This window comes from Didymella exigua, assembly GCF_010094145.1.
Source record: "Didymella exigua CBS 183.55 unplaced genomic scaffold M421scaffold_58, whole genome shotgun sequence".
Lineage (NCBI taxonomy): Eukaryota > Fungi > Ascomycota > Dothideomycetes > Pleosporales > Didymellaceae > Didymella > Didymella exigua.
The window spans coordinates 7,613-21,729 of record NW_022984832.1 but is presented as its reverse complement, the minus strand read 5'-3'; the positions used below and the strand labels follow the sequence as shown (position 1 = coordinate 21,729).

At 44.7% G+C, this 14,117-nt stretch overlaps 2 protein-coding genes across 2 annotated transcripts in view; one reads left to right on the top strand and one right to left on the bottom strand.

Annotated features, from left to right (window-relative positions):
* Positions 1-993, top strand: part of M421DRAFT_336131 (uncharacterized protein) — a 2,417-nt gene extending 1,424 nt beyond the window's left edge. The window contains exon 2 of the mRNA XM_033589422.1: positions 1-993. Coding sequence (XP_033443134.1) covers positions 1-609 — 609 coding nt within the window. The 3' untranslated portion in view covers positions 610-993.
* Positions 994-3,291: 2,298 nt separating this feature from the next.
* M421DRAFT_426369 (cytochrome P450) lies at positions 3,292-4,935 on the bottom strand. The gene is made up of 5 exons (XM_033594366.1): positions 4,419-4,935; positions 4,258-4,370; positions 4,010-4,193; positions 3,583-3,958; positions 3,292-3,521 (listed from the first exon to the last, which is right to left on the bottom strand). Exons 1-5 carry the CDS (start codon positions 4,869-4,871, stop codon positions 3,409-3,411), a joined length of 1,239 nt encoding a protein of 412 aa, XP_033443133.1. The 5' UTR covers positions 4,872-4,935; the 3' UTR covers positions 3,292-3,408.
* Between the last annotated feature and the right edge of the window lie 9,182 nt (positions 4,936-14,117).

Genomic DNA, 14,117 nt, shown 5'->3' with positions numbered 1-14,117 from the left:
GTCGGTATTCCTCAGTACACTCCTGTCCCTGTCCAGGGCAACAAGCCTTCCGTGGCCGTCGGCATTCCTCAGTACACTCCTGTCCCCAGCCAGGATTCCTGCCCTGCACCTGTTACTGTCACCAAGACTCTCACTGTCGGTGTTGACGTTCCCCAATACACTCCCGTCACTCCCGCCTCCTACACTACCACGGTGATCACCATCACTGAGGGCCACAAGCCCCAGACCTACACAGTGACCATCCCCCACAGCGCCATGTCGACTCCCACTGTTCCTATCACCACTTCCATTCCCGGAGGATGCAACCCCGCTCATCCCGGCAGCTGCCCGACCCCCTCTGCTTCCAAGTCTCAGGGTCCTCCCACCGGTCCCAAGCCCAGCGCCGGCTCGTCCATCGTCTATTCTCATTCCGTCCCGGCCCCTTACCCCACAACCTCTGTCAAGTCGTACCCTGCGAACACGCCCTCTATCCCTGCTGTCCCGGTCGCCAGCTCTTCCCCCAAGCCCTCATCGAGCACTCCGGCCGGCTACGTTCCATACTCCCCTGAGTCCAGCAGCAAGCCCACACCTGTGCCCACCACAGCCTACGGTTCCGGCTACGCATACTAAGCAATTTGGCTACGAGCGACGGACACCTGACTTGAACACTTCGGAGTTGGTTGAAATTGGATGTCAAAATACCTCCTGATAGTCTGCTATTATGACTTTGGTCCTTGATTCATTGAATCAATTCTACCTTCTTACTTTCCTTTGTAGATACTTTGTGTAAGCATGGCAATGCTTGGTGTGTACATAGAGAGCGAATGGCAATTCTCACTTTGTCCTGAACCCTCCCTCCCTGGCTGCGCTTCTTCGTAAATTTTCGCCACCTGACGTAACTATCTGCAGTTCAGAGAGGCATCGCATTCCCACTTGATGTCAGATAATGCTGAGTTAGATACCAGCGAATGGGGCAAAGTCCCCAGGTCGTGTGCAGGATGATGAGGTCGAGACCAAGGGCAGTGATGACATGGCGAACGTCAATTGTCGAGACCAAGAGCAGTGATGACGTGGCGAACGTCAATTGCAATTAAAGTACGCACTTGTGGACCCCCTCGGAAGGTACCGTCAAAGTCTCGTATTCATCAGCAAACCGAGTAGAAGTAAGCTCCGTGACTCGCATCAGCATGTGATATTGTATGTAATGTGATCAGGCTGTTATTGTGCGCAACGACCAGACCATAATAAACATCGCTAGTCAATCGTATGCATGTACACATGCGATCGGATACGGGAGGCACACGTAGCGCTTCTAGAGGCCGCGAAGGAGAGGATATGAATACGGATTGGCGGCAGCGTTGATCCGAAGTAGCGGCGAGCACCAGAGTCGCTAAATACCACAGGGCGAAACAAAGACATCACTCGGCGCTCTCAGCCGGGTTCACCAAACGAGGCAGGGGTCCACTGACTACTGTAAGCTTAGTGATCAGCACCGCGCCAGATTGAGGTCACCAAGCATGTAAAAGAGGGGGATCCGAGCGATCCAGGATTAACAATACAATAATTCAGCTGGTGATCAACAGAGAGGCGGGGTCCAGAGGAGATAAGATCAGCGAGCCGATCACACGGGCGAGCCAATCACTCTGCCAAGACCACACTAATATTCTACCTTACAACCTCGGGGTCAATGTAAATATAACAGTTCTTGCAGGTTCAGGCCATTGCTGGTGCCAAAGCTGGTGCTTTCCTTATCTCACCGTTCCTAGGCCGCATCCTTGACTGGTATAAGGCCACGACCAGTAGAGACTACAGCAACAGCAAGGATCCTAGTGTTGTAAGTGTGGACAGAATCTTCAGCTACCACAAAAAGTTTGGATGTAAGACCATCGTTTTGGGTACCTCTTTTCGAAGCATTGGTAAAATCACTGAGCTGGCTGGCTGTGATTACTTCACTATTCCTGTGAGTCTGCTTGTTCCAGGGAGTTCGGACGTTCGGTAACAAGTTTCTTCAGCGCATTTTGCTCGAGTAACTATAATTCCACCTGCTCCGTCCCTAAGAAGCCTGATGCTTCCAGTACCAAGTGACTCAATATCGAGAGAAAGACCTACATCAACGATGAGTCTGCGTTTCGCTTCTGCTTCAATGAGGATCAGATGGCCGTCGAGAAGTTCCGCAAATAAACGAAACCAAGCTCGAAGCTGTGAGCTGTTGATTGTGAGAGAAGTAATAAGATGTGAAACGACCCACATTCTTTCCACCAACGCTAAGGGTCCGAAGCTAGTAGCTGTACGTGGTCACAGTGTATGCATGCATGACAGATATGTTTTTCGAAAATGCCAATAGAGTCCATTGGATTCGTGTTGTTTCATCGGCTCACAGAAATTACTCCAGGCTCCCTGTATGCCCTAGAAATAGCTTTCCTCAAGACTATATTTCCTCGATCTTGATCTGGTTTGTCTGAAAAGTCGCAGCATCCACCTTTGGCACAAAAACCCTTTGAAGCCCCTGCCTGAGTCTTACTTGGATAGCATATATGTCCATAGCAATCGGAAATTAGAAATTTCGCATATAGAACCTGGTCCTTCGCTCATTGAGCCAGAGTTTCGTCATCATGCGCTCAGGGCTGCTTCGCTGACCCGCTTCCGGTTCTCCTGCCGAAATCATTCCGCATCAGGTGAGGAGGAAACGCTATTCGGATGGGCGAATGCAAAATGTTGGAAGATATTGCTGAGGTGGGCCATATTACCTGGCTGTAAAGATTGATAAGGTATTTCGTGTAGTATGTAGCACAGTTTCTGCTGAACGATTTAATGGTTGATTTCAGTGAGGATAAGATGCCTATTTTTATGTATGCGTTGAGGGAACTTGCAAGTAGTTGAAGAGACTCAGCTAGAGATCGCTATGGTGGCTTCCCCATTCCTTGTATTCACGACCTGATGCGGTGTGACTGGAGGCATGCCACAAAAAAGTCGCGCTAATTTTGGGTGATTGGCAAACATGAGAGATATAGGCATGTCAGATTGCCGCGAAAGCGCTGTGTTCTTTGCACGCGTGAGATCGGGGCTGCCCGTATTTTGTCTTAATCGACTTAACAGTCAACAGTCAACAGCAGCTGCACAAGCTTGCACAGGTATTACAGGTCTCTGTAACTAGTCTGTCAAGCACACAGTGTCTTAAAAAGAACTCTTGAGTAAACGACTATGGTGAGACAAGGAACCACCATACTAAGATCACGTCTGGCTCTCTTCTGCATAGCGGTACGAGTTTTGGAAGAGTGATAGTACACTACTTGATGCAGAAGCAATGGAAGCTGAAGTTTGAGCTGCAAAGAGTTCTGTGAGCGTCTCAGGGTTGTTTTGCCAGCAGCAATTGATTTATGAATCTACTGACTACCAGCTATTTTCGCCGCATGAAGGCAGCAACTGGGTCTACCAGGTAACAGGCAATTCCGTAATACCGATATCAGCTCTCGGCGCTGTCCATTTGATCTCTGAAAACGGCACCGCGAGTTGCAGGTTTGGCAGTCTCTGGACCAGGGTGGCTAGGGAGGAATACAGATCAGGTCGCTATCTCGGCTGAACATTTGTGTCTCGAGGACTTACCAAAGACAATTTCGAGCTCTCCTCTAGCCAGAGGCTCAGCAACACATCGATGCTCTCCGTACCCATAGCCCATCGCCTGATACCAGTCTTCTCCTCGCCCGCCTTGCTCCTTCTCCACGAAGCGCAAGATGTCGAATGTCTCAGGATCCGAAAATACGGCTTCATCTCGGCTGGCAGACTGCGTTGCAGCGATTATGCCTTCACCGGCTCTGATCTTGCGGCCTGCAATCTCGACGTCGACTTTCGCAACGCGACGGGTTGCCATGGCGGATCCGGTGTGGTACCGACACAGCTCGGATACAAAAGCCGGTGTCAGCGAGAGATCGCACTTGAGCTTTTGAAGCTGGGACGGGTATTTGAGCAGAGTGACTATGCCCTTTTTTTGTCAATGGCTTTGTTATATACGGGGTGCGAATTGACGACTCACAAGGCTGATCATGTTGATCATAGTGGCGTTTCCGGCGATCAACATGAGAAATGCAATGGCAACGGCGTCGGAGTGTTCGATATGACCAGGTTTGACCTGCTCAACCGCTAGCTTGCTGATCAGATCTTCGGCGGGCGCATTAGAACGTTTTTCGACCAGCTTGCTCAAATAATCGAGCAGCGTCCTAGTCCCCAGCATCAGCTTTTGTAGCACACCGTGCTACGATGAACCGTGTTACAGATACTTACTGATTGGCCTTCGTGGCTTCAGTAGCAGTCGAGCTTCCGTTACTGCGTACTGCAGATTGTGCGGTAAGAAATTCGAGGTCGCTGAAGGGTATCCCAAGAATGCTGTAGATGATCTATGTTGGTAAGCAAGCATACCAACGAGTGAACACAAAATATCGTACGTGGGAGGGAACAGGCAAAGCAAAACTCTCCACAAAGTTAACTGGTCTCTCACAACCCTCTCCAATCATCTTATCCAACAGGTTTGTGACTGTCTGTTGGATGTATGGGCGTAGTCTTTCCACCGCACTCCAGATGAACAATGGCTCAATCATTCTACGCTGTCGCATGTGCGCTGGTGGATCCATATCTACGAAAGTCGGCCTATTCTTCCCTGCCTCTTTACCACCTGGGCTCATCTCTGGGAAGCCAGGGCGAGTGCGCTCCTTTGACAGCCGGTCGTCAGTCAGCACGCTGACCACATCCTTGTGATTCACTACTAGCCATGGAAGGCTGCCATCCCAAAGCTCAACTCGCGAGACAGGATTTAGCATTCGTAGCTGTTTATACTGGGCTGGTGGTTCCCAAGCCTGGGGGCGAGCAAAGGGGAACGTGGGTGGATGCGCATCGCTCATCCTGGATTTGAAAGCAAAATATATCTGCAAAGATGGAGTATTCGAAGTTTTATCAGCGTAGGGGAAGAACAACTTTTAAGGACAATGCTGTTCTTTAAATATAGCAAATTTACTGTCTGAGCTTGCTCAGCTCGACCTTGTTTTCAACGCCAGTGCTCTGCAGAATACCAGAAACAATCTAGAAGCGTTAAATAAGCGTGTCTTTATATTGAGCTAGTATCTCCACCCTATAGAATCTCTGCAAACGGCGCGTTTGAGCTATATTATCTAATTTCAGCTTAAGAGAGGTGCTTAGACCTTTCGGTATCCCCTTTGGCTACGGTGGGGGAACATGGATTCTGAAGCTGCTGGGGTATATCGCAAGACTCTACAGACTATTGTCCTCCAATAAGGAGAAGCCACGACATCACATTTTTTCACGTACTAGCACTGCATTACGAGTTGAGTATGCAAAACCTACTCTGTCGTCACACACCCGTCAGCCTGCATGCCTCTGCTTATGTCAACTCACCCCATTGCGTAAGGCGAAGATTTGGAAGACTGACTTGCCTTGGTGGCGTTCCAATCAGCCTGATGTATGCTGTTGTGGTCTGACATCACGCGACCCTTGAATGCAGGTTCTGAGCTGACTTCCAAAACTGTAACTGTTTTTGATATTGTAGCTGAAGTCTAGACATGCAGGTAAGGCAACATAGAGGGATATACGTGTTGGCGCGTGTCCATGGATCTTTTACGGAGGTCAAAAAATCCGACGCTAGCCTTTCGATGTTCGGATAGTGGGCTTTGAGTACATCTGAGATATAACGGTTTTCGAAGTACCATCGACACCACGTGATTTGACGAGGGGTCGCTGGAAATCTCAACCACATCACATATAGGCCAATTTATATAGCAAACTAATGCGTGCGCATCTCTGTAAGACCTCTTTTTATTGCGATAGGATTCTCGAAGCTATATCGCAACTCTCACGACGTTCATTTGGTGTTGTTGAAGCACGATTGGCCACCTACAATGGTCAACAACGACCGTAACGGAAAGCGGCTGCCACCCACTTTGCAGCAATCGGTGATGGAGCATATTGCTGCTTCTCAGAATAATACTCACGTTGCTATCGCTTCTGGTGTGCATCGCGAGACTGTAGCGAAGTTGCGATTGAGCTTGGAGTACTGGGGACAGTGCTATCCTCCACCCACCGTCAGGCTCGGCCGCCCGCCTCTACTCCGGCAAGCTCAGCTGGAAGGACTCGCGGAGTACCTCGCTGATAGACCCAGCGCTTATCTTGAAGAGATGCAGCAGTTTCTGTATGAGGAGTTTGATGTAGAGCGCCATATATCCACTGTGTGGCGGGCGTTGGAGAAGCTCAACTACTCAAGAAAGCTGGCCACAAAGCGTGCAAGGGAGCAAAGTGAGCCTCTCCGTCGGGTGTACAGAGCTCGTATGGCGGAATGTAGAGCAGAACAGATCATCGCTATTGATGAGAGTGCTTGCAATGAGCGTACTGGCGATCGCAAGTATGGCTGGAGTCGTGTTAATACTCCAGTCAAGCTCTCGTACAGCATAAGACGGAGTAAGCGATGTTAATTCTGCCAGTGATGACTTGCAACGGGTACCTTAGCTACGCTATTTTTTAAGGTGTGATTACCTCTAAGCTCATGGAGGACTTTATGGCAACCTCTGTTCTGCCATACACTACGCCAGGTTACTTAGTAATTGTACTTAACAACGCGTTAATTCATCAATCACCTCAGCTTTGTGAGCTTTGTGCTATGTACAAGGTGCAGCCGGAGTATTTGCCGCTATACTCACCTAACTACAACCTAGGCTGGCGGATGGGTAGGGTAGGGTAGGGTATAGGTATAGTCACGTGATTTATGGGTAGGAACTAGGTAGGGTACATGAGGTACCCTACCCAAACGGTTTGGGTAGGGTAGCACGTGACTGGGTATAGGTATAGGTAGGGTAGCACGTGACTAGGTATAGGTATAGGTAGGGTAGCTAGGTAGGGTCTAGGAATGGGTAGTTATTAGCAAAATCTAGGTTACTACTCTAGACTTTGTACTATTGTATACTTTAGAGCATAAGTATGTGATAATAGACTGTGATAATAAATTATAGATGCTTTTTCTTCTAAGTATTGTGTATGCGAAAGAATCTACTAGTACAACCTAGGGTTAGTTGTATACAAACTAGGTTAGTAATATACCCAAACCAAACCTATACCTAGCACGTGCTACCCTACCTATACCTATACCCAGTCACGTGCTACCCTACCCTACCTATGGTCCGTGCAACCCTACCCTACCTATACCTATGGTCCGTGCGACCCTACCCTACCTATACCTACGTCCGTGCGACCTATACCCTACCTATACCCTACCCTAGGTACATGGTACCCATCCGCCAGTCTACTACAACCCCATCAAGAAGAGCTTTAAGTAGCTAAAAAGTAAGATTAAAAGACACTCTGCTAAGCAAGACATCTTTAACAGCTTTAATTACTTCCTAGAATAAACAATAGAGCGTACAATGAAGGAGGTGGACTGCAGAAGCTGGTTCTAGATGTGTAGTTATTAACTAGAGGGGTGGGTTAACGCGCACAGGAATCCTAAGACTAACAACATTAATAACTTTTTGTAACAAAGTATTACGCAACACTAACGTAAAGCACCGCTGAGCTGGACACACCACCAAGCTGGACACTTTTTCTTAGCACTACAACTTTTCTATACAACACAATATGCAACAACAACGCAAGTAGATATTAACTTAGCAAGAAGGTAGAATTATTCTTGCACTTTAGGCCTATACCTTAGGACAATTTAAGAGCGTACAGAGCGCTGCTGCTGCCTTTAAGGTACCTTTCTAGAGGCTCTCTAATTAGCTAAACAAAATCACATTTTGACAAGAAGTGTAACAACGCTCTACGAACAGTGACCCGATACCACTAGGATACAGTTCCAGCGACTCATGACTATGGCCCTTGTCGCATAGCATAAGCTTGCACTAAACTACTACTAAACCCTTATATATAAGGAGCAAGGAACTGTAGTATTATAAAGTAGTTTTTCTATATCCTTTTATATAAGACCTATAACGTAGATTATCACCAAGCCAGCCATATCACTGAACTAGCCATTTTCTCTTAGCACGACTAACACAAGTTACTATAACTACAACTACTTGCTATTAAATAGTGACCTAGTATACTGCGTGCTTGCTTTAGATTTAGAAGATGTTTCTACACCCTCCTAGCACGTTCGTGCGTTGTGTCTAGTCTTGCTGCAGTTCCTACAGTGCTGAACAGTTAACTAAGCTCCTAGTTAACCACCTCCACCCTAAGTCTTCTTAGATGGCTGAGCTGCTACACACGCCTCAGCAGCTACCCACAATGCTGCTAGGCCATACTTAAGTGTGCCACTATGCTGAATCTGCTTTCTCTTACGTGATTTTCTCTTAGTTATTACTACTAATTGCTCTTCAAGCTCTTGCATGCGGGCCTTAATAAGGACGTTTTTGTGCAGCGTCTCTTTAGCCCCTTTTATAAGCATTAAGAACCCCTCTTGCGCTGCACTTCATAATTGTTAGAAGGAGTTGCTTATAAGCTTAGATTAAGACCTAAACTTGTGTGTATTACTTAGTGTCCTAGATTGCTACAGTGTTTTAGGTAGAGGTACTGCTAGTAGGGTATAAAGCTACACTTTAAGGTAATCTAACACTACCTACATGTTAGTAGGAATAAGCCCTAATGCCTTAAAGGCCTTTTAGTAGTTAACCTTTATAAATATATTAAGGAACACATCCCTAAAGGCTAGTAGGAAGCCTTCCTTATTAATATAGAAGACATATTAGCGTGCTAAGTCTTAAATATATTAGGAGTACTTGTGCTTTAATAGCAAGAAATAGACTATATTAAGTAGCTAGAGTATGTGTAATAAGTAAGGTAGTATATAGAGAGTAAGGATTTAGTTCTCTAGGTAATAGTCCTTAAACTCCTAGTTAAGATAGCTCTTATATCTATCTAAGATAAGCAACCTATACACTCCTACCTAATAAATCTTTGTATACGTGTTAAAGTACTTTAACTACTTAAGGCTAAGTATATTATTTATCTAACTATTCTTAGAGACTAAGAGCTTCTAAATATAGGGTATATCTGTCTCCTTATACTAGGCAGAGATGTGGACGCGTCCTTTGTAGATAATAAAAGGTGGGGTTGCATACCTAGCAGCGCAGATGCTCTAGATAACAGTAACCTACTCGCGATCGCCTAGCTGAACAAGCTCTAGCTAAGCACGTCTCTCTAAGCCTGTTACAACCTTTAAAGATAAAGCAACACCTATCTAGAACCTAGTTTTATTAAAGTTGTGCATATTATTATTACAAACACTATACATAACTTAAGTATCCTCTACTAGCTTAAACTACATGCTAATTATCTTAGGATCTTCCTACAGTATCCTCTGTCTATCCTTAGCTTAATTAAAGGCTATTTTAAGCTTGTCTAAACGCGTTACAAGCCTGCTAGCCTATAGTTTGCTAACAGGCTCTTTACTACGCATACTAAGTATCTTATTAGCTATATCTGCTACCTTACATAGCTAGGGCGCAAATCCTTGCGAATTAAGGTTAAGTATATACTAGACAATTGTCTGCTCCTCTAGTATAGTAAGTTTCTAGTAATTAGCGTGTACGTCTAGTTAAAACGTAATATTGTAAAGGTAATTAGAGACCTACTAATAAGGTACGTTTAACGCTCTAGCAGCGCTGTAGATACTGCGAAATTAGCTAGCATAGAAGGCCTAGATAGCAAGGATAACTCTGCCTTCTCTAGTAGTATTCTGAAGTTATTGTTATTAAGGCATGTTGTGTTAGGGTAAAAGGTGGTTGTGCTAAGAGAAAGTGGCTGGTTTGGTAATATGGCCGGCTCGGTGATAATCTACGTTAGGGGTAGAGAATATATCCTAGTGTTCTTATTATCCTAGCACTCCTATATACATTATAGCAGATTCACACCTATTCTAGATATCTCTCTTCTTACCTGCGTCATTACATTATACAGAAAAACTTGTCCTAGATAGTAATAGCCTCTAAATAATATTACAACTTATTTGTTTTAGATTACACCTAAGAACCTAGTAGAATTAGAGTTAATTTACTAAACACTGTTATATCTAAAATTTAGCTACAGTTAGGATACTAGAGATCTCCTAATAACTAAAGCCTTTAGGTTTAGAGCTTCTAAGATAATTATGTCTAGATTACTTTAGAAAAGACGCGTTAGATAGCGCTAAGGTAGGGACTAGGATACTACTTATAACCTACCTAAACTAGAGATAATACTAATATTAGGCAGCAACACCCCTAGTTCTAAGGAACCTATAAGAAGATTAGCCTAAGTTTAAGCACAGCAAATAAGGCCTCTAGACTACCCCCTACTTAAACCTTAGTAGCAAAGAATATAGCTAAAAGTAATTAAGAAGTAGATTTAGACTTTACTAAGATAGACCTAGTAAAAGAAGTAATAAGACTTTATACTAAAATCTCCTAACTAAGGGCTTCCTAATAACTATTAGATAACCTACTACTAACTACTAAATTAATCCTAACTATATTTTAATAGCTATTATAGTTATAGTCTAAGACACTACTAGACTATAATATTAGGTAGAAGCTTTCTAAACATACCCTAAAGATTAATAATCTTAATAATAGAACTTGTCTAACCTTTAAATAGTAGTAGGCCTCTATATAAGACTAATTAGAAATTAACATAGATTACTATTAGAGCAAGCGCGCTTAAATGGCCTTAGTATAGGGATATTTAACAGGCCTAGCCAAAGAATATCTAGAGCCTTAGTATCTAGCTAATACTCCTTTAGAGTTATTTTAGGACGCTAAAGAGATAATTGCCCTTCTTAAGTCCTATTCTAAGTAAGTAAGTAAGATTTCAATTTAGAGTGCTGCCTAGTTCCCTTTCAGGTCTATGAACACTATGTACTTGCTTTTGTGATTAGGGCCAACATACTCTATTAGAGCTAAAAACCCCTGCCTTGTCTGTGTCTGCTGCCTTCTGTCCTAGTCCTGTCTAGTACCTGTCTGTGCTGCCCTATGGTAGGGGAGCAGAAGGGCTTGTGTGGGTGTTAGCCTATAGCTGTAAATGGGGACCACCCCCCAGTGTCAGTCTGTTCCACCTCCAGCGCCACTTGAAACTGCTCTAGCAGTCCTGTGTCCAACAGCCACCTGCCTGCTGCTGCAACCTTCTCCTGGTTCATCAGAATTTGTAGGAGATCTGTTGTGCCCGCCCTTTCTATTAGCTTAAGCCTCGCCTCCCTCTAGTCTGGGCAGAACAAGAGGACGTGGCTGAGAGTCTGCCTAGGGTGTCCGCACGTACAGTCAGGGTTGGTGCCCAGTACCCCAATTCGTGCTAGCCACGCCTTGAGCCCGAGGACCTCTGTGCGTAGCAACACAATTGCTGTAGCTACGTGTTTGGGAACGCCGTCATATAGATGCAGTGGCTGGAAATCCCAGCTCTCCTTCCACGTAGGCGCCGACCTGTGAGGTTTTGCTGCCTGAAGCTCCTATCTCCTCCTCCATCTGTCCATAAGGTCTATGGCAATCTCCTTAATTGTGCTCCTTAACTGTATCTGCCTTCTATTAGGCTTGTTCCTTAGACCTGTGGTGGTAGCCTTAGCCTGCCTACGCGCTATTTGTTTATTAATAAGTTTTCTCCCTATTTAGCGGGCGCCCTCTATGTTAGTTTATGGCTAAGTGAGGATCCTCGCCAGCCTGCCCTGTCTTGCTGCTTGTCCACCTGTAGTGGCTAAGGCCTATACTTTATTAAGTGTCTCTTTAATCCTCTTTGTAACTATGTAATTTGTTGTTATAACTGCCCTTTAGAGGGTTACTGCCTATATGTACAGGAATAGTGGCGGTGTTCTACTCTCTTTCTTAATTGCAGCCACTAGTGTTCTCTTATAGGCCCCTAGCGTCCGCCTTAGACACTTGTTCTAGACTACTGCTAGCTTGCGAATCTTTGCCTTGTCTATGCCTTTGCCTCCCTACCCTGTTAACTATATCTAGGATCTGTATACTATAATTAGACGTGCTACTACTGTGTATACTAATTGTGACTTGCAGACTAACAGGCCCTATAATAATGCTATAATCCTAGACATAGCGTAGAACGCTATCTCTCCTTTTATTACTACCTTCTAGATGTGTGTTTTCTATAAGAGCTTTAGGTCTATCTATACTCTAAGTACCCTTATTATTATAATAATCTTAGCTAGCTAGTCTCCTACTATTACTATAGAGAGGAGGTTGTCTCCCTTGTTCTGCTGCCTAGTAAAGTGCATAAGCTAGTATTTCTTAGGGGCAAACCTTACTCTAAATCTAGATACCTACTATTTATATTACGTGTAGGCATTTATAAGTCTCCTGCAGTTATCTACTATAGATAGTCCCTATGCAATAATGTTTGTGTTGTCCACAAAGCTAAAGCCTAGGCACTTGTCCTAGACTTTGCTTAGGTCCTCTAGTAGGTTAGAGATAAAGAGTAGGAACAGCACAGGCGACAGGGGGGATCCCTGTGGTATACTAGTGTTTGTCTCTATCTATAGGCTGCTGTAGTTGTTAAAGCTAATCTTTGTCTGTCTGTTTTTAAGGAAGGCCTCTACGTATACAACTATCTACTTAGGGAAGCCTTTACATTAGAGTACCTATGTGAGGCGATCGTGAGCTACGTTGTTGAATGCTCCAGCCAGGTCGAGTGCGAGCACTGAGACCACTGGCTGACCCGCCCCCCATGCCGTAGTGACTGTGCCTGTGAGGAGTTCTACGGCCGTGAGTGTGGACCTCTTCCTGCAGGCTCTTATTTAATTCCATGGCGTGAGTTCCTTGTCCTCTATCGCGTTCGTGATCTTGTTAGCAACAATCTTTTCTATAATTTTAGCTATTGTGTTTTCTAATGCAATAGGGCAGTAGCTCCCTAGCAGGGAGTAGTCCTTTTTCTTCTCCTTGCGTAGTATAACAGTTATAGATTCCTTAAGGTGCATAGGTACCTTGCTGTCCTTTAGCACCTAGGAGATTACTATAGAGGCTCTGTCTGCAATATCCTCCTTAAGAGTTTTCTATACTTTATTCTATATCTAGTTAGGTCCTAGTGCCTTATTATTAGGTAGTGAGGAGATAACCTCCTTTAATTTGTCTGGGGATATCTCTGGCGCCAGGTGGAAGCGTGGGTACTCTGTGCTGGGGTCGATGTCTGACAGGTCTGCTGCCCTGCTGGCTAGGAAGAAGCGCTCCCCTAGGATCCTGGCCTTCTCCTTGTTTAAGGCTTCAAGTTTGCTTTCTGCTAACCTCTAGAGTAGTAGGACGTTTGCTGTCCCCTTACCCCTACTCTTAACTTTCTAGCTCTACTTAGATAGGTTCTACAGACCCTTGTTTAGGGTGTTGTCTAAGTTTTTGTTGTTAGTAAGGTCTGCCACTACTTTTCTCTAATGTGCTCTAGCGTTTGACTGCAGGACTCTCTTTAGTCTGTTACAGAGGGCTTTCCACACCCTTTTGCTGTCTCCTATGTGGTCCTGTTGTGCTAGTTGTCTAGCCCTCTTTACCTTGTCAAGTATTGTGGCTACTTTAGGTAACTAATTAGGCCTTGCTCTATCGCAGGTCTTCTTTGTAGGGCAGTGTTTAGTTAGTGCCTCCTTAACTTATTTAATAAGGCCTATAATAGCCTCTCCTCCTGTTGCCTAGGTCTAGTCGCCTTAGTTTATAGTATCTTTAATCCTGTCCTAGTCAGCCTTTACAAGGGCAAACTACTTGTTTTCCTTCCTAGCTATAGGGCTTATGTCTATCTAGATCTTAATTAGGACATAGTCCCTTATAATAGCCTAGTCCTTGTAAAGTTATAAGACTTTGTTCTTATAATCTTTCTCTAGCATATTTCCTTCTTAGGTATAGCGCTATGCTTACCTAAGCATTGTCATCATAATCTCCAAGAAGAGAGGATTAGAATGGTGTGCTTACAAAGCCTGTATCTCCTCTTGTTCTTAAGATATGCTGTTCTCTATTTTTAGTAACTAGAAATGTTCTAGACCCTCTGCTTACAAATAGAGTAGCCTACTCTGTGAGATGCTGACGTATATGATTACGCATGCACCTACGTAATCTTGCTTGCATATGCAGCAATACTAAGCATAGATGCAGTAGACCTACCTAGAGGAGTCTAGAACGTTCTGCTTAGAAATA